General features: G+C 43.9%; 1 protein-coding gene across 13 annotated transcripts in view; it reads left to right on the forward strand.

Moving 5' to 3' along the window:
* COMMD7 (COMM domain containing 7) overlaps positions 1 to 20,117 on the forward strand; it is a 72,637-nt gene that overhangs the window by 4,626 nt on the left and 47,894 nt on the right. For 9 of the 13 annotated variants that reach the window (XR_012374724.1, XR_012374725.1, XM_073880561.1 and 6 more), the window contains exons 2-8: positions 2,172 to 2,225; positions 2,320 to 2,422; positions 11,691 to 11,747; positions 11,829 to 11,866; positions 12,323 to 12,413; positions 12,734 to 12,783; positions 13,157 to 13,205. Coding sequence is in view for 11 of the 13 variants with exons in the window: in XM_073880561.1 (XP_073736662.1) it covers positions 2,172 to 2,225; positions 2,320 to 2,422; positions 11,691 to 11,747; positions 11,829 to 11,866; positions 12,323 to 12,413; positions 12,734 to 12,783; positions 13,157 to 13,205 (442 nt within the window). In the remaining 2 variants the exon portion in view is untranslated. The other 4 variants (XM_025876772.2, XM_025876771.2, XM_073880562.1 and 1 more) reach the window with 4 other exon arrangements.

Raw genomic sequence — 20,117 nt, forward strand, 5'->3', positions numbered from 1 at the left:
GCTCCGGCCTGGAAATGGAAAAGCCACTGGAGGGCTTCTCAGCTGCTCCATTTCTTAAAAGGCCCAGGGTGACGTAGGAAATACAGTTAGCGAAAGATCTGACAGTCCACAGATTGCAGGGGGAAATAAGGAAAACTCGTAGTCTGAGGACAGTCTGAAACTAGTCCCTGACTTTTCTTGTTTTTACTATATAGAATCAGTAGTTATGCAAGGCTAATACCAATTACCATTATTACTGCAGAAAGACAACCCCTGGATCAGGCTTGATTAAAATGTTTCCAGGGAATATCCACGAAGTTTTGAGAAAGTAGAAACCTCTGTGCTATTGGCAGGTGGGAGTATAAATCCATGCAACTTCTTTGCAAGACAGTTTGGCAGCATTTTCTCAGATTTTAAAATGCGTATATCATTTGACCTAAGATACATTTTAAAAATATTTTATAGACACATATGTCACAAAGAGATATGTGGGAGGATATTCATCGCAGTATTATTTAGAATAACAAAGCAGGCACACACCTGCTAAGTATATACAGTTGAGTGCTGTGCACTTGTTTAAAGAATTGGGTAGAGGGGTGCCTGGCTGGCTCGGTTGGAGGAGTGTGCTACTCTTGATCTCGGGTTGTCAGTTCAAACCCCAAGTTGGGTGTAGAGATTACTTTAAAAAAATAAAATCTTTTTAAAAAACTGGGTAGAGGGATGTCTGGGTGGCTCAGTCAGTTAAGCGCCTACCTTGGGCCCGGGTCATGATCCCGGGGTCCTGGGACTGAGCCCGGAGTCAAGCTCCCTGCTCAGTGGGGAGCCTGCTTCTCCCTCTGCCTGCCTCTCCCCCTGCTTCTGCTCTCTCTCTCTCTCTCTCTGACAAATAAATCTTTAAAAAAAAGACTGGTAGAATTATATCTACTGACAAGATGAATCTCTAAGATATAATTGGATGAAAAAAAGCAAGGTGCAGGGTGTAGGTTCACTATCATCTCCTTTGTATTTTTTTTTAAAGATTTTATTTATTCATTTGACAGACACAGCGAGAGAGGGAACACAAGCAGGGGGAGTGGGAGAGGGAGAAGCAGGCTTCCCACAGAGCAGGGAGCCCGATGCGGGGCTCGATCCCAGGACACTGGGATCAGGACCTGAGCAGAAGGCAGTTGCTTAACGACTGAGCCACCCAGGCGCCCCATCATCTCCTTTGTATTTAAAAGAAATTAAATTCAAATGCAATTCTGGGAAGGCCACAAAGGTGTTAGCAGTAACCACCTGTGGGCAGTGGGATTGAAATGGGGGGGGCAGGGAGAGTCATTTAATTTTATTACTAAAAAAAATGAAAACAAACTTTTAAAAATAAAATCTTAAAAAAATAAAGAATAAGAGGAGCACCTGGGTGGGTGGCTCAGTTGTTAAGCGTCTGCCTTCTGCTGGATTCCTGATCTCAGGTCGGGCTCCCTGCTGGGTGGGGAACCTGCTTCTCCCTCTCCCACTCCCCTGCTTGTATTCCTTCTCTCGCTCTCTGTCAAATAAATAAATAAAATCTTTAAAAAAAGAAAGAATAAGAGACTGTTCTAGGACAGTAGATAATATAAAGTGTAAACTTTACTGTTTTGTCATATAATGTTTATTGTGGGGAAGAAACCCAGAAAATATGGATAGACAGGAGAAAATAAAAATCACCCAATCCCACTACACAGAAATAACTGCTTTGAAAGACAAGGTAGAGAAAAAATTTGCATAGTATGTTAACATTTGTGTGGTGCGGAAAAAGAAGAAATCATATTATTTGGATTGGCTTATGTTTGAATAATAAATATGTGGAAATATAAACAAAAAGAAAAAAGCAACTACTATTAATCTTCCAGTGATCTCCCTCTCAGGTCATGTGTGCGTGTGTGTGTGTATTTGGACCCTTGAGATATGTATACGCATGTGTGTGCGTACATTCACAGTCTCAATATGTATCTCCCAAGTGTTCCAATAAAATATACGAGTTTTTCAGACAATACAGTAGTACTGATATAGTGACACTGGGTAGTGGGTGTTGTAAATATTTGAACTTTAAGATGATCAAACAGGTATCAACACCTGTGTGTTCTCTCTTAAGGGTCTGTAGTTGGATGGGGTGGGGGAACACTGACACAGGAGTAGAATGTTACTGATGTTCTGTGTTATTCTCTTCACAGCAGTTCTCGGCCTTGACAGAAGTGCTCTTCCACTTCCTAACTGAGCCAAAAGAGGTAAAGTACCTTGTGATAAGGAGAGTTCCCGAGTGTGGGTCTACAGCCCTGAGATGCTAAGCAAGTGAAGGCCTGGTTTGTCCCCTTTCTGCAGGTGGAAAGGTTTCTGGCTCAGCTCTCTGAGTTTGCCACCACCAATCAGATCAGTCTTGGCCCTCTCAGAAGCATCGTGAAAAGCCTCCTTCTGGTTCCAAATGGTGAGTAGCCTCTCTTAGCAGCCGAGGCCGGAGATGTTACTTGAATTCTTTCAGTCCACAGAGTCGGCAAGCTGCTCTGGGCACGGAGCCAGCGCATTCAGTAGAGAGCCAGACGTGGGCAGGACTCGAAGTCTAGGGAGGGAAGCCAGGTACACAGACAACTGCAGGAAAATGTAATAGAGTATAGCTCAAAGTGCAATCTGCATCCCAGCTTCTATCCCCAAACTGCTATCTGGTCCTCTGCACAGTAAGTCCAGAAATTGAGAATAAGCATTTAGAAGCTTTTATAGCAATTTGGTAAAAATTTTTGAAACCGCTGTTTTTTTTTTTTAAATGGGGCTTGTATTTTTTTTAAGATTTTATTTTTAAGTAATCTCTACACCCAGTATAGGGCTCAAACTCAACCCCAAAATCAGGAGTTGCACGTTCTACCAACTGAGCCAGCCAGGCACCCTAGGGGCTTGTATTTTTTTTTTAATTTAATGTGGTAAAATATACATAATGTAAAATTTACCATTTTAACTAGTTGGGGCTTATATTTTGTATGTTTTTTTTTAATTTTCATTGTACTTTACAAAAATACTAGTCCACGATGGATTGAAAATAAAAAAGGTCTTTCACTGCAGATGGTTTCAGAAGTAATATGCCTAAGCAATCAGGAAAAGTTTCTAGCCAGGAAGGAGGGGATCACAAAGGTTTAGCTGTAGGGATATCCATCATAGCACTGTTTTGATGATACAGAAAAATTAGAAACAAATTGCCCAGCAGTTAGAGATTAGTATAATGCGCTGTGGTCTGTTTTTACAGGGGAACATTGTGGTGGTCAAAAATTCATGGTCCTGAGTTAGGTAGATGTGGGTCTGTCACTTGCTGAGTAGTGTCACTTTGTCCAGGTACCCGATCTCTCCCAAGCCTTAGCAACAACCCCTCTCTAACATTGTTCTGCCAATCAGCTTTTTCTTGGTATGTGAATGGGGCTTGTTTTGAAGATTGAGATAATGTAAATGATATGTATAACGTAGTACCTCAGTAAGAGGTTGCTCTTATTTTTCAAATTCTGTAATAATTTAAAAAGATGCTGTTGAGAAAAATGTAATGATATGGAAAATCGTTCACAATATACTGTTTAATAAAAATAATAGTTTATTATACCACAGTCCTATTTTTGTAAAGAAAAAAATGTTAACTGTGGCTATATCTGGGTGGAAGGACTACAGGCTGTCTTAATTGTTTATTTTTGACTGTATATTATCTGAAGAGATGCTTGATTTGGCAATTTAATCACAAGTTAATTTTATGTAAAGAGAAAGGCGACATTTGAGGCCAGTCTCAAAGAATGAATCAATGTTGACCAGACTGAGAGGAGGTAAAACAGCATCCCTGGTTTGCACATTTTACAAATTGGCAGTGGACTGATCTTTCCAAGCTCTCAGCCCAGTGGTGCACTGAAAGCTGGGGGCTTCATTTGTTTGTTCCTGTTGGGCGCCTTCCCATATCTTAGTGCAGGTCCTTTCCTTTGCCTGTTCTTTGCTCCTGAGGTTCTGGGGGCTTGAATCAGAACATCCTGAGGTTTCCAACTGTGAAATTTTCTCATCCTCTGTATGATTCTTGTATTTGTTGCCCTTGTGGTGGGTTAAAGGCATGTGAACCAAAGGCTGGATGAGAATGTGCAGTCTTTTGTAACATGGGAATAAATTTTCTTTTTCTTTTTCTTTTTAAAGATTTTATTTATTTATTTGAGAGAGAGAGAATGAGAGATAGAGAGCACGAGAGGGAAGAGGGTCAGAGGGAGAAGCAGACTCCCCGCTGAGCAGGGAGCCCGATGCGGGACTCGATCCCAGGACTCCAGGATCATGACCTGAGCCGAAGGCAGTCGCTTAACCAACTGAGCCACCCAGGCACCCGGGAATAAATTTTCATTGCAAACCTACAACAGTGCAGAGTCAGAAGTGAAAAATCCCCTTCTGCTCTCCTGCTACTTGTCTCCAGACACCATCGCATTTGGTGTATATCCTTTTATATTTTCACGTCCACTGGCAGACACGCACATAGACATTCATGTAGTTTTGTTTTTCATGACTGGTAGTAAACCATAAAAGTGCTCTTGCATGGGGCCTCTGGGTGGCTCAATCGTTAAGTGTCTGTCTGCCTTCGGCTTAGGTCATGATCCCAGGGTCCTGGGATCGAGCCCTGCATTGAGCATCGGGCTCCCTGCTCAGCGGGAAGCCTGTTTCTCCCTCTCCCACTCCCCCTGCTTGTGTTCCCTCTCTCCCTGTGTCTCTCTTGGTCAAATAAATAAAGTCTTTAAAAAAAAAAAGTGTTCTTGCAGCTTGTATTTTTTCCTGCGTGGTACGTCATGGAGATTTCTCCATGTCGACTTCATTCTTCTGAGGGCTGTAATGTGCCATGTGCTGGGTGTCTCTTCAGCTAGTCGGGGGGTTCCTGTTGCTGCACATCTTTGTAACCTTTCACTCTTAGAAACAGTGCCACAGCAAATGGCCTCAGGACATTGTACACTCTCCGGTGTGAGCGTTTCTGTAGGGTAGGGGCCCGGGGTGCAGTGCCAGAGTTGTCTTTCTCATTCTGGCCTACACCTGTGGGGATGGGTTTGTCTCTGGGTAGAGACCTGTCTACCTGACAGCTGTTGTGGACACTGATTTTTCAGGAGACTTCGGTCTTCTGGTGTCCCTGCCTCCCTTCTTTCCAGTCTTCGTTAGCTCTTCTTCCCACCCCCTCAAATCCTGTCAGACTGCCTTCAGTCCTCCTCAGCCCGGGAACTTGCGCCCCTGTGCTGCCTCAGAAAGCCTTCCTAAACCACTTCAATCCGCAGTGCCCTCCCTTCCTCTCAGCTCCCGAGAGATGGTTTTTATCTATAGTTATCATTCTGGACCATAATCGTTTACAGTTTTCTATTGCTCATGCTGTTTTACATGTGTCTATTTTGTGGCTTTGACAGAGAGCTTGTTCTTTGAAGCCAGGGGAGGATCTTGTACTTCTTTCCTGAGCCAAGGTTATAAGTAAAGTGATGACATAAAGCAGATGCTTAGTACATGCTGCATGAGTTAAACTGAACTTGGGAGATCCTGTGACCCTCCCAGGGGATGTTGGGTGTATATTTTTTAGGCAAGATTGATTGTCATTGTTTATAGCAGATCATTTTCTATAGGTGCAGAGAACCCTGAGGAACTCATAGCATACCATTCAAGAGGTGGGCTTGACAGGCTCATGTGGATTTGAGTGTTAGTCACATCACCTATATAGCTATTCAGCCTTGGTCAAATCAGCCTCAGTTTCTTACATGAAAAACAGTAATAAGAGCAGTATGGTTGTGCATTAGGAATGAATGAGTTAATATAGGCAAAGTAATTAATACAGTGTTGGCTAAACTTCAGCTTTATGTATTGATAGTTCAGTTAGCTTCAGTCCTATGCCTTCTCTCGATTATGAGACTAAGCGTCTGAGGGTGTAGCTTATAAGTCACTTGTCTCTTCCTCAGTCCAGAACAAGTTCTTAGTCCTTCCTGCCTTATTGTTGAGCAGTAACATCTCCACCTCTGCTCTTCTATCCCTGGTTCCAACCTGGCCTGGAGGACACTCCTGCAGCACAGCTGGGATCATGTTGCACCTCACAACCATTGACTTCTCATGGTGAGGTCTGTAATCCTCAGCGTGGCATTGAAGGCTTTTTCCTAATCTCATCTGAAATGTAAGGGCCTCCAGGTCCTCACCCTCTTCCTCGTCCCTCATCCTGGGCCTGCCTTGCAGTAAGGCCTCCTCATAGAAGTACAACTTGTTAGAGCTGGGGGAGCCGCCACCCTCCAGATCAGTTGTCCCCAAATTGGTGTTTTCATCCAGAAAAGGCTTGTGTGGTCAGCCAGAAGCAGGAGATACTGTCCCCTCCCACTCCCCCAGCCTTGGAATCTTGGAGAGACATACATATTAACGTATCTCAGGCTCTGAAAGGTCCCGCAATAAAGAAACCTGCTTATCCAGTATCTGAGAAACAGTTAACCATGAAACCTGTCTTCTTCTCCTCCTACTCTTCTTGCAGGGAGCGGGTCAGGTAAAAGCTTTTTGTGGGGTGCCTGGGTGGCTCAGTCATTAAGCGTCTGCCTTCGGCTCAGGTCGTGATCCCAGGATCCTGGGATCAAGCCCCATGTCGGGCTCCCTGCTCCAAGGGAAGCCTGCTTCTCCCTCTCCTCCCCCTGCTTGTGTTCCCTTTCTCGCTGTGTCTCTCTCTGTCAAATAAATAATAAAATCTTTTAAAAAAAAAGTTTTTTGTAAGTGCTGATCTAGTCTAATCTTTCTCTTACAGATAAAGAGAGCCTTAGAGAAGGGAAGTGACTTGCTTAGGATCTTACAGAGGAAGAGCTGGGGCCAGTATCTCCCATGGTTGGCATAAAGCCCAGTGGCTTTTGTTTTTGTTTTTTAATGTTTTTCTTTTACTACTTAGTATGTCATTCTTAAAAACACCTGACTTCAGTAGTTATCAGCCCATAGCCAGATTGTTTCATCCATACCCCTCCCACTTCTCACTGCTGTCCAAACTGGATTATTTTAAAGCATATCTCAGAGGTCATATCATTTCATTTCTGAATACCTAGTCATTATCTCTAAAAGATAAAGGCCCCTTTTCCCCCTTATCAAACCACAATGCCATTATCATATCTGAAATTAAAATATGCAGTCAGTGTTCAGATGTCCTCATTGTCTCATGTATTTTGTTTGTTTGTAGTTGGTTCCTCTCATCAGGATCCAGGGAGGGTCCGCACATGGCATTTGGTTGCTGGATGGCCCTTGTGTGCTTACTTGTCACCATGGCTACTTAACAGCTTTGAGATCTTCAGCCAAGTTATTGAACCTCTCTGAGAATCAGTGTCCTCAGAAAACAGAGCTTATAATAGGAGTTCATACATCATTATAAGAATAGAGAAAGATACTAAATGTGAAATACTTCAGTGAGTGGCAGTGCACTGCTTGTCTTTTAGACACAGGTGACTCCTGGATTACAGATAACTTGGCTGTAGGGCTACTGTTTAAGCCTGGTTTTATTTTATTTATTTATTTTTATTTGTTTATTTTTTTAAGATTTTATTTATTTATTTGAGAGAGAGAGAATGAGACATAGAGAGCACGAGAGGGGGGAGGGTCAGAGGGAGAAGCAGACTCCCCGCTGAGCAGGGAGCCCGATGCGGGACTCGATTCCGGGACTCCAGGATCATGACCTGAGCCGAAGGCAGTCGCTTAACCAACTGAGCCACCCAGGCGCCCAAGCCTGGTTTTATTTTAATACTTAGCAAGATTGTTTTTTAAGAAAAGGTGATAACTCCCCTTTTCTTAAAAAACTCCCCTTCTCCTCTCCCAAAGGAGTTCTTTGTGGCTGGGCAAAAACAGAGTAATCAGCATTGAACAGTAGTCACAAATGGTATTTCTTCTTTTTTTTTTTTTTTAAGATTTTATTATTTGACAGAGACAGCGAGAGCAGGAACACAAGCAGGGGAGTGGGAGAGGGAGAAGCAGGCTTCCTGCTGAGCATGGAGCCCGATGTGGGGCTTGATCCCAGGACCCTGGGATCATGACCTGAGCCAAAGGCAGATGCTTAACGTCTGAGCCACCCAGGCGCCCCTCACACATGATTTTTAATCAACCTTTGAGCTAAGTTCCCCCAGGACTCCCAGCCTCCCCCTGCTGTATTTATTACTTTTCTCTGTGGCACTTTTTCAGTCATACTCTGTATGGCTTCCTTACTTGTTACATTATTGCTGTGGTCTTCTGCTTCTCAATAGAACGTAAGCCTCATGAGGGCAGACATTGTCTGTGTGGTTCATTGATGTTTCCCAGCAGCTAGCATAGTGCTGGCACCGAGCAGGTCCTCAGTAAATGCATGTACAGTGACTATGACTTCTGTCTTTCCATGAGCCTCAGAGAAGTGGATTCAGCTGGTCATCCTTCAGGGTCAGTAATCACTAACTGAATGTGCCTTGCTCTCTACCATCTGCTTCCTTCTCCTGGAGTTTTAACCAATGCTTAGTTCTGTTCCTTGGGCTTCCCTTATTACACTGAATAAGTTTATATAGATTTTTGACTAGAAGAACAATACACTAGTTTTCCAACTGTTCCCTGGCAAAAGTAGAACCCTCACCCTGGACATAAACCTTTGTCTTGTCCCCCATAGTGTTTGATGGCAATAAGGGTTTGCCTAAGGCACCTGTTCGGTGAAAATTGGTGCTCAAGGACTTTATAAACCATCTCAGTTGGTTATCTGTGTTTAAAGAAGGACATTCTCAAATTTCCCTAAGTGGCATGTTCTGGGGACTCCAGCCCCGGACTTAAAATTTTCTGTCTGTCTGACATAGAGTCAAGGCTTCAGGCCTGTCATGTGCTTAGGACAAAGGAATCACCAAAGGAGAAAGCTGAAAAAGAAGTTAAGAGCTATAATCAACAATACTGTATTATAAACTTCGAAACTGCTAAGAGCTTAAGATCTTTTTAAAGATTTTATTTATTTATTTGAGAGAGAGTGAGAGAGAGCATGAACTGGGGGAGAGGCAGATGGAGAGGGAGAGGCAGACTCCCCACCAAGCAGGAGCCCGATGCAGGGCTCAATGCGGGGCTTGATCCCAGGACCCTGGGATCATGACCTGAGCCAAAGGCAGACACTTAACAGACTGATCCACGCAGGTGTCCCAGTAAGAGCTTAGATCTTAAAGGTTCTGGGGGTGCCTGGGTGGCTCAGTCGGTTAAGCGTCTACCTTCGGCTCAGGTCATGAACTCAGGGTCCTGGGGTAGAGCCCCAAGTAGGGCTCCCTGCTCAGTGGAAAGTCTGCTTCTCCCTCTCCCTCTGCCTCTTCTTCCTGCTTATGCTCTGTCTCTGTCTCTCTCTCAAATAAAAATAAATAAAAATCTTTAAAAAAAAATCTTAAAGGTTCTCACCACAGAAAGGAAATGATAATTATGTGATGTGATAGAGGTATTAGCTAATGCTGTAGTGGCAGTCACATTGCCATATATAAATGTATCAGATCGACAGGTTGTACACCTTAAACTTACACAATGTTATATGTCAATTGTATCTCTCCCTTTTTTTTTAGGATTTGCTTATTAGAGAGAGAGCCTGCACGCTGGATTGGGGGAGGTGGAGGGGAGGGGCAGAGGAAGAGAGAGAAGCCTGAGGCAGACTCCCCACTGAGTGCGGAGTCAGTTGTATCTTGATTAATTAATAAAAAGAAAGATTAATTAATCAAGGGCTTGAAGCCTAGCATGATATAAATATATTTTTTAAAGTATGGCTTGGGACACAACAATGAACAAAACAGACCAAGTCCTTTTTCTCATCAAACTGATATTCTAGTGGAAAAACCAACAATAAATGTGTCACGTGACGTTGGGTGGTTAAGAATGCATCACAGAAAAGTACAGCAGTAGAAGGGTACCAGTGAAGAGCAGCTCCCCTTGAAATAGAGTAGCCAGGGGTCCTCTTGGAGGTGAGATTCAAGGAGAAGCTGGAATGACATGAGGGAAGGGACCCGTGCAGATTTGGGAAAGAGCGTCCCCAGCAGAGGGAATTGCAAGGGCAAATGCCAGGAGGTAGGAACCTGCCCGGCATATTATAGGAAAAGCTGAGGAAGCGAGGGAGAGAAGAGCTTACGGGTTCTAGAGGCGGCCAGTTCCTGCAGGGCGTTGTAAGAGCTCTGGATTTTATTCTGAGTGAAACTGGAGCTATTAGAGGGTTTTGAGCAGGGCAGAGACATTGTCTGACTGACTCAAGTTTTAACAAAATCTCCGTGGTGCCCAGGCTGCTGTGTGGATGCACCAAGACCAGGGCACTGTTCCTGATATTTTATCTTTGCTCCTGACATTGCTAAAGAGCTTCACACGTATATTTCAGTGTGCTCTTGGGAGCATATCTGTTGGGGGACTTCTTGACAGTGCAGTTGTTGACTATGTAGCTTTGCCAAATTTTCTTCCCAAAAGCTTAATCTTTCTGATCTTTAGTTTCCTGGTAAATTAAAGGTTTTAGTAGTAATCCCCACTTCAGAATACTTTGGGATCATCAAGCAAAATACTGGATTTGAGCTAGATATACACTAAGGAGCTGTGCATGTGGTAGTTACGAATTAATTGAATTGGCTAGGAAGTGGCCGTCTTGGAGGGCCTTTATGGCCAAGGTTCCCTGGTGTCTTGCCTTTTTTATTTCCCTATGGCTTCCTTGCTCAGTCTGATTTTGGCGATAAAAGATTTCCTCCCTTTGTTTACATGGTTTATTTTGCAGGGGACAAACAGCCTCTAGGATTGTTTTTCAGGAGTGAGCTGGGGGTGGGGAGTTGGGCTTAGGGTATTACTCCAGGGCCCTCTCTGGATGGTGGTGGATGTCCCCTTATAATTAGTCATCTTCTGGAAGACTAAGAAGTGGAAAATTTTAAAGCGGTTGCCAAATTGTGACTCTAGGCTGTAGCCGGAGGTTAAACATTGAGAAGCCCAGATTGCTGGCAACACTTTGTTTTCAGGAATTGGACCTCGCAAGCAGAACAAAGCAGCCCCCACAGGGGAGTGCTCTCAGGGCTTGTGAGGGGAAGCTTTGCCTGGCCCCTTTGGAATCGACTTGTGGATTGTAGAGGCCAACTGTTAGTCCATCCTTGTTTACCTCCAGAAAGCTGATTTTCTATGGCAGCTCTGTCCAATAGAACTATCTAAATAGATGGAAATGGTCTCTGATCTATACTGTCCAGTACCATGGCCACCAGACCCATGTGGCCATTGAGGACTTAAAAGAGTGCAACTGAGGGACAGAGTTTTAAATTTTGTTTAATTTTAATTAAAATGTAAGGGGGTGCTAGGAGAAAAATAAAATTTAAATAACCCCACATCTTTAGTGGGTCTGTATTGCACAGTGCAGCTCTAGGCTGTTGCCCTTACACCCAGCCTGACATTGAGCTCCCCGACTTGGCCCCAGGAATCCGTGGCCTTATTCTTTCCTCACATCGGGTACCCCCAGGCCCAAGTCCCTAAAGTCATTCTTGTTCTCTAACTTTTTTCATAGTTTCTAGAGGGGTAAACGCTTCTGTTGTACAAGAAACAAAGCATGCTGTCCCGTTCTCCAGTTGCTTCCTATGTGCCTTTTTTCCACAGCTGGACTGAGATTTCCCTGGAACTAGCCATGTCTTTTGTGTATCCCCTTTGTCCTCTCTCATATTGGTTGTGTCTGTTGATAATTACTGCCAATGGCTTAACTGATACACCCTTTTTAACTGATTTCTCCCATTTCCCAGGTGCCTTGAAGAAGAGTCTCACAGCCGATCAGGTCCGGGCTGATTTCATAACTCTTGGTAGGTCATTTCCAAGGTTCCTCAGGGTGACGGGCCTGGCGGCTCTTTATTATGTTAAAGTCTCCTTCTGTTCTCTTACAGGTCTTAGTGAGGAGAAAGCCACTTACTTTTCTGAAAAGGTATAATTCCGCTTAATCAAGGTTAATTAAGTTTGTTTGCTTTTATTTCACGAAAAGAAACAAATGAGAAATGTCGCCTAAGGAAAAACCATCAATCATTCTGTGTCATTTCCCCAGCTTAATGGCTTTCATGCAAATGACATACATACGTACAGTGTTTAAACGGCAGTATTTAGTGCATCTCTGATGTTTTGCCTCTGATTTGACTGACTTTCATTGTCATGCAGTTTTCGTCCCAAACTGGGACTAAATCTTGGAATGAAAGAAAACATTTATAATCGTCTCCTGCCCCTCTTTACTGCCCCTATCTCCCAGATCTGTACATATAGGCTGGGCCCTTGGTTCTGCAGTCTTCCCCTTGTCTGTATAAATACTAAGCATTGCTGTGTTGGGAGCAGAATGAAGAGGGGGCTTTTTCCCCATTGTTATGACTTTGGCTTTTTGGTTTTATTTCAGTGGAAACAGAGTGCTCCCACGCTTGCTCGATGGGCCATAGGACAGACTCTGATGATTAACCAGCTTATAGATATGGAGTGGAAATTTGGAGGTAACTAGTTAGAGCTAGTCCCAGATCATGTGGGGGACATAGGGTGGGGTTGCAGAGGCTTTCAGATAGTTTCCATGGGGAGGACATGTCCTCGGTCCTCACGGACTGTTGTGGCCAGCAGCTGCTTCTCCGTATTGGCGCTGGCATTTGGCAGCTCTTTCTATCCATGGCTCTCAGTAAGTTGACTTCCTGAAGAGCACGTTTTGCTGTCCTCATACTCGTCCCTTACGGCTTCTGCTGGACAGCCTGGAAGATCGAAGTGTTCAGAGTAGGTCGGTTGTCAACCTGTCACTTAACTACTTTTCTCTTTTGTGTCACAGTAACATCTGGGAGCAGTGAACTGGAGAAAGTGGGAAGTATTTTTTTACAAGTAAGTCTCCTGTGAAAATGGGTAGATTTTTGACTTGGTTAAAAATTATTAAATCGACATTGGATTTTTTTAAGTGGCTGTTCACTGGAGTGCCTTGTGTACTTCAGAGCAGTGTTGTCAGTCAAAAACGTGGTCACCAACACACCGACTCTCCGATTAATAGGATCCTGATATTTTTCTTAAAAGCTTGATTGTTCTGTAGTCATGAGATTTGTTAGAAGTTTTTGGTGATCGTGGATCCAGATTGCTCCTGTTTGACTCTCAAGTCAGAAGCTGGATGCTTCGATGTTTTAGTGTAAGAATTTCAAGAATTTCTTTGCCCTGTTGTCATTTTAATTTAAACTTTTATTTCCTTTGTGTTTTTTTTAACCAGTTAAAGTTGGTGGTTCAGAAAGGAAATCAAACTGAAAATTTGTACATAGGTGAGTCTGAATTCCTATCTGAGCCTTTTCACTTTTTCCATGTTCTCCTCAGTCAGGGGGCTCGTGAAGCACCACAGATCATTTCTTCTAGAAAAAAAGTCATACCTGAGCTGTGGAGTAGCCATTCCACTGCCTCTCCTCTCGTAAATAATAAGCCATCAGCAGGTTGGAGACCCCACAGTTGAAGAGCCTCTTTGAAAAAAGGAAAGCGCAGGGAGAAGGGACGGCAAAGATTGAAGAGCAAGCAGCTCTTGCTGCAAAAGTCGTGCTGAACATTCTGAATAATGCCCTTTCATCTCTTTGTGCTGTGGAGTTATGCCATTTTTAAATTCTCTACTTTTGTACGGAGCCGAGAACCTTTCTGTGTTCAAGGCTTTCAGTTCTTTATTATGGTCAATTACCCATCAAGAGCTGCTTAGATGTACTAAGTCGAAAAAGAAAAAAAAAATCTCTGGGTGGAAATTCATTTTCTTGGATGATTCTGTGGAGTTGGAAACATTTACCTGAAGCTGAATTTTCTCTCCCCAGAATTAACCTTGCCTCAGTTCTACAGCTTCCTGCACGAGATGGAGCGAGTCAGAACCAGCATGGAGTGTTTGAGCTGATTTCTGGCCCCTTCCCTGCCCCCTTCTCTTCCATGGGTGGCTGCTCTGAGAGGCACCTCACTCACAGGGCTGTGGGGTGCCGATAAGGGCCCTGCTTGCTTCTTGGGAGCCCAGGTGCAAAGGTTTCTGGAAAACAACAGGATTAAGTACTTAAAGAGCCCTATACGATTACTCTGTGAATTCTTTGTTAAGGGAACCTCCAGCACCTATCTCCTAGGACACTTTTTAGGTATTCAGACAGGCTATTACTGCATCTCAAATTCAGGGGAGGAAGTAAATGGTTACCTCCCCATCAAAGTTCCAGAGTAAACAGATGGTGCCATCACTCAAGATGCACGCTGATCACCCTCCCCTCAAAAAAGCAAGGGCTTATTTATGGCTGACACACGTGGGGAGCCCCCAGCGATTTTGCTACACACTCTGCATTTGTGGTGGTGGTGGTGCATTGCTAATCGGTTTTTAATGGGGCACCTGTGTATAAATACTTGCTTGGTCTGCTCTGAAAAGAACTGAGGCCAACCTCTGTCCTCATTTCCAGTTGTGCCCTGTTGTGTTGTAATGAGGCTATTTTAGCTTGTTTTGGTTCAGGCTGACCTTCTCTGTTGGTTAGATGATGAATAAAAAAAGGTTCTAAAGAAAAGGTCTGAATCCAGTTGTCTCTATGCATGGATGAAAGAGTCATCTGCCTTGCAGAGTGCTAGTGCTCTAATCTTCAACAGTTATTTTCCTGGTTTTGTTGAAGGCCCTGAGTCTTCAGTGAAACTAGCTGTGGTCCAAAGGTGGAATTTGTAAGAGCAGTTCAGGGGAGACTCGGGTTAAAAACATCATAAAAAGTATGAGTGCTTTGTGTTCTGATGACTTTAGGCCCCCACCTAGCATGTGATTTTTCCTCCTCAGGAATTTTTTTTAAATTTTGAATAGATAATACATGCCCATGGTCAAAAGGTACATTGTAAAGTAATTCCTTCGCACCCCCATTCCCCAGTTACCTAGTTCCTTTCCCCAGGTAACCATCATTGTAGTTTAGGTCTTCCAGACATATTTTTGCATTTGCAAATACATAGGCATGGAGTTTGATTTTCTTCCCACACAAGTGGTAGCGTAGTGTACACACAGCATCCTGTGTCTTGCTTTTTTTCTACTTCACTTGGAAGTCATTCCACATCTGAACAGAGAAAGGGAAAAACTAACAAAAACAGAGCAGCCTCATACTTTGTAACAGATGCACCATGTTTCTTCAAATGGATGATTTTTTTTAACTGGTTTCCTACTGGTAGGTGTTTAGGTTGGTTCCATTCTTTTTCTCATATAAATGATGCTGCATCTGAATATTTTTGTATGTATGTCATTTTGCATGTGTGGAAGTATATTTATAAAGTAAATATATGGGTGTGGAATTGCTGGGTCAAAGAATATGTGCATTTATCAGAATATAAAAAGGAATAAAGCAAAAAGATCCTTCTACTTTACCTCCCATTTACTCGGTTTCCCTACTGTCCTCCTCCAACAGATAACCCCTGCTATTTGTTTCTTAAATATCCTTCCGGAGGGTTTTTCCCCCCACATATAAGCAATAGGAATTTAAATTTTTACTCGTTTTGGTGTTTACACAGATTATTATACACTGTATATACTATCCTTAATATATCTTGGAGAACTTTTCACATGAGTACATAAAAGTACATTCTTTCCTGTGGCTGTAGCATATTCACAGAACCATAGAGAGATTGATTGATTTTCAAGGTTGGGCTCACATGATTGTGGAGACTTGATAAATCAAAAATCTGCAGAATTAGGGTGCCTGGGTGGCTCAGTCAGTTAAGTGTCCAACTCTTGATTTCAGCTCAGGTCATGATCTCAGGGTCATGAGATCTAGCACGCTGTGCACTCAGCAGGGAATTGGCTTGAGGATTCTCTCCCTCTCCCTCTCTCTCAGCCCCTCCCCCTGCTCCCACACAGGCATGCATGCTTTTTCTTTCACATCAATAAATAAAATCTTAAAAAAAAAACAACAACAACTGTAGGACAGGGGTGTCTGGCTGGCTCAGTCAAAAGAACATGCAACTCTTGATCTCCAGGTCATGAGTTCAAGCCCCACATTGAGTGTAGAGATTACTAAAAAAATAAACTTAAATTAATAAATAAATAAAATCTGCAGGAAAGGCTGTGAGGCTGGAGACCCAGGGAAGAGTTGGGTCCAAAGGCAGTCCCCTAGAAGAATTTCTTCTTGCTCGGGGAGGTAGGGGAATCAGTCTTTGTTCTATTAAGATCGTCAACTAATTGGATGAGGCCCACCCACATTATGGAGGGAATCTGTTTTATTCTGATATAAAGGTTCACCAATTTAAAATTTTTTTAAAGATTTTATTTATTTATTTAATAGAGACAGCGTGAGAGGGAACACAAGCAGGGGGAGTGGGAGAGGGAGAAGCAGGCTTCTGGCCGAGCAAGGAGCCCGATGCGGGGCTCAATCCCAGGACCCTGGGATCATGACCTGAGCCGAAGGCAGTCGTTTAACCAACTGAGCCACCCAGGCGCCCCTCACCAATTTAAATTTTAAGATTTTATTTGTCAGAGAGAGAGCCAGCACGAGCAGGGGGGAGAGAGGAGGGGCAGAGGGAGAGGGAGAAGCAGGCTCCCCACTGAGCATGGAACCTGATGCCGGACTTGACCCCAGGACCCCAGAATCACGACCTGAGCCGAAGGCAGCCGCTCAACCGACTGAGCCACCCAGGTCTCCCAATCAATTTAATCTTTTTTTTTGTCCCCATCAATTTAAATGTTAATCTCATCCCCCAAAATACCACTTTCACAGAAACATTGAGAATAATGTCTGACCAAATATTTGGACATAGCAGACCAGTCAGTACACAACCTTAACTAACACAGTGCCCAACTGACTTACATAGAGGTTGTTTCAATGTATGCAGGATTACCAAATTAATCTACAAATACCAAAGAAGAGCAAATTGGTGCCTTTGGACAGTGTCCAAATGTGTCTGTGAGGTTTCTGAGGGCCTTGTGCCTACCATGAAGATCTAAGGTAAAAAGAATTCACAATGTCAGAACAGGAAGACACCCAAAATGCAATCTAGTTACATCCACTCCTATTATATATAGGGAAATGGAGTCCTACTAGAGACAAACTGATCTCTGGCCAGAGGTCAGTGCTACCCTGTGAGCCATGGGTATCCTGCTTTAGTTCAGAAGGGATCCTGAGAGACCTGAAATGGATTCAGCCTGGCAAGCCATCCAGTGCTGGTCTCAGGATAATCCATAAGAATTGCACCCAGCTGGCCACTGGACAGAGTCTGACCAAGGAGCTCCTTGCCCTGCCCAATTGAGGTCTCCCTGCCCTGCCTGGATCACAACAGTGGCTTCCTGTTGGTCCCACCCCAGTCTTCAACCTCATAGCTTCTGCAATCTGACCTGTTTCCTGTGTGAGCCTTGTACGGGCAAGTCTCATGTCAGCAGACAGATCCAAACACTCATGACTCTGCATGGTATCCAGGGTAAAGCCCAAACCTCTTAGCACACCCAACCCCCACAGTCTGGCCCTGCTTATACCTTCTATCCCTCCATCTGCTTTGCGTCTTGGCATGTATCCTATACAGGAGTGTCTGGTCCTACCAGACTGCTGACAGCTGCCAAGCCATGAGGCCATCTGCCTCTTCTCCCCTTGGGCCTACAGTGCTTGCCCATGCTTCGAGATATAGCAGCTAGGGCACCTCTGAGGGCCTCCCCTGACATGTCCAGGCCATAATGAGATCTCTGGTCTTCGTTAATACATCTGCTACAGAAGACAGGCGTGTAGGCTCAAGTCAGAATGCTTGGTTCCAGTCCTAGCTCCTCGGCTTTCCAACGGTGTGACCTCAGGCAAGCTCCTGACTTCTCAGAACCTTAGTATCCTCCTTTGTGAAATGGGTATATTCTTTCCTCACAGGGCTATTGGGCAAATCACAATGCCTGCTCAACTAACGGTGAGCTATTCATGATCAAATTATTATCACTATTTGTTTCCAGGATTTTCTTCCGCACCAGCCTGTGAGCCTCCTGATAAGACTTGTTTTTCAGCTCAGTAACCGTATCATCAGTCAGCTACACTCCCCCTCACCCCCACCTGGTCACAGGTCCCATCAGTTGAAATGAGGCTGTGTGTAGATCCTCCATGGCAGAACTGTTAATGAACCTACCTAGCTTTAGAAGAGTAGATTTGGGGAAGTTAGTTTGATTGTTGGTTAGTTTTTTTTTTGTTTTTTTTTTTTTTTTTATTTATTTGACAGAGAGAGACACAGTGAGAGAGGGAACACAAGCAGGGGGAGTGGGAGAGGGAGAAGCAGGCCCTCTGCGGAGCAGGGAGCCCGATGCGGGGCCCGATCCCAGGAGCCTGGGATTATGACCTGAGCCGAAGGCAGACGTCCAACGACTGAGCCACCCAGGCGCCCCGATTGTTGGTTAGTTTTAATAGAGATCGTAGATATAAGGCAGCCAGCCAGGCTGGGCACCCATCTTCCAAGGGCCATCTTCCACCAGCTGCCGAGCTCCTTGCTCCGTGATTCCAAGGATGCTCTTGGAGCGCCTCCTGTGGGCCAGAGCTCCGCTGGTTCCTATGGGAGTGGGGAGATAAGCTGCGTGCACAGGTAACTGACAGTTTTGTCTTTTCAGCACCTCTATTTCCATGCAAGTGGAGAGTATATCCTCACTCCCATTTGCTCTAGTTCAGATTTCATTATGAACTCCAGGAACTCTTCCAGTCACTTTGTTGTATTGGGATCTTGTCACAAATAAAGTCTATTGAAATCAGGGGCATTGATCAGGGCCTGTAGACTGTTAGGTAGGGATTTTGCGGCAATGCTGGGGGATTGGGGGCGCCTGGGTGGCTCAGTCGTTACGTGTCTGCCTTTGGCTCAGGTCATCGAGCCCCGCATCGGGCTCCCTGATCAGTGGGAAGCCTGCTTCTCCCTTCTCCCACTCCCCCTGCTTGTGTCCCCTCTCTCACTGTGTCTCTCTCTGTCAAATAAATAAATACAGTCTTAAAAAAAAAAATGCTGGGGGATTTGAGTAGAGTCTTCCTTACTGTGAGTACTTCATCTTTGCATCGATTCACTCTTGTTCCTATTCTGCTTAGAAATCTGTCCGTTAACCTAGTTTTTGGCTGCAGGTTATTCTTATTTTGTATTTTATTTGCTTTTGGAGCATAGTGTTCGTTAAGATGGCAATGGTCAAGCCAAGAGAAGATCAACCAGAAATACCTGTATTTTTCCCTGGAGGAAAAAGGGCTGTCCTGATGTGGAAAACCTTCACTGTTTGGTTCTGACACAGTTTCTTTTTACTCTGGTGATTTAAAAAAGAAAACAAAAACAAAAACAAGCTGGTGGTGACAAGGAAAATCCCCAAACAGTCCCAAGTGGTCAGCTGCTCCTCATTGGGACCAGCTGCCTCACACGAGCATTTGCTGGAGTGTGTAGAAATGGCCTTCCCAAAAAGCAGATAACCCAACAACAAATATGTTCCTGAGGCATATTTGGTCTTTTCTGGATTGCATTTTTTTTTTGCATTTATTAAGTTTCACAAAGGTATTTCAGAATTTCTGTGAAAAGCATTATAGGTAATGTCTGATGGATGATACCTTGTATTTGGATGACACTATAGGTTTTGTGTGTGTGTGTGTGTGTGTGTGTGTGTGTGTGTGTGTGTGTGTTTTGAGGGGAGTCAAGTTTATTAAGACATAACTTACATGCAGTAAAACTCACTATTTTGGGGGCACCAGGGTGGCTCAATCCCCCCACTTGTGCTCTTACTCTCACACTCTCTCAAATAAATAAAATCTTAAAAAACTCACTCTTTATAAGTGTGCAGCTGAATGAATTTTGATAAATTTTTACAGTCATGTAACCATTACCATAGTCAAGGTATAGAATATTTCCATCACCCCAAAAAGTTCCCCGATGTTCTTTATAGGCAGTCCCTTCCCCTTACCCCTCATTCAGGCAACCACTGACCTGATTGCTGTCTTCATGTTTCGCCTTTTCCAGAATGTAAATAGAATCATTCAATATGAACCCTTTTGTGCCCTGCTTCTTCCACATAGCATAATGTTTTTCAGGTTCATCTATGTTACTGACATATCAGGAGTTTTTTTCCTTTTTACACCTGGCTTGTATTTCATGGTATGGATACATCCAGGTGTTTTATTTTTGTCCATTTACTGCTGACCAAGGGAATGGGTTGTTTCCCGCATTGATGATTATGAATCAAGAACAGTAGGATAGTTTCCAGCATTCATTCCTTCACGTGCATCATCTCA

This window comes from Callorhinus ursinus, unplaced genomic scaffold, assembly GCF_003265705.2.
Source record: "Callorhinus ursinus isolate GAN/ISIS: 27379988/994484 unplaced genomic scaffold, GSC_fseal_2.0 scaffold38, whole genome shotgun sequence".
NCBI lineage: Eukaryota > Metazoa > Chordata > Mammalia > Carnivora > Otariidae > Callorhinus > Callorhinus ursinus.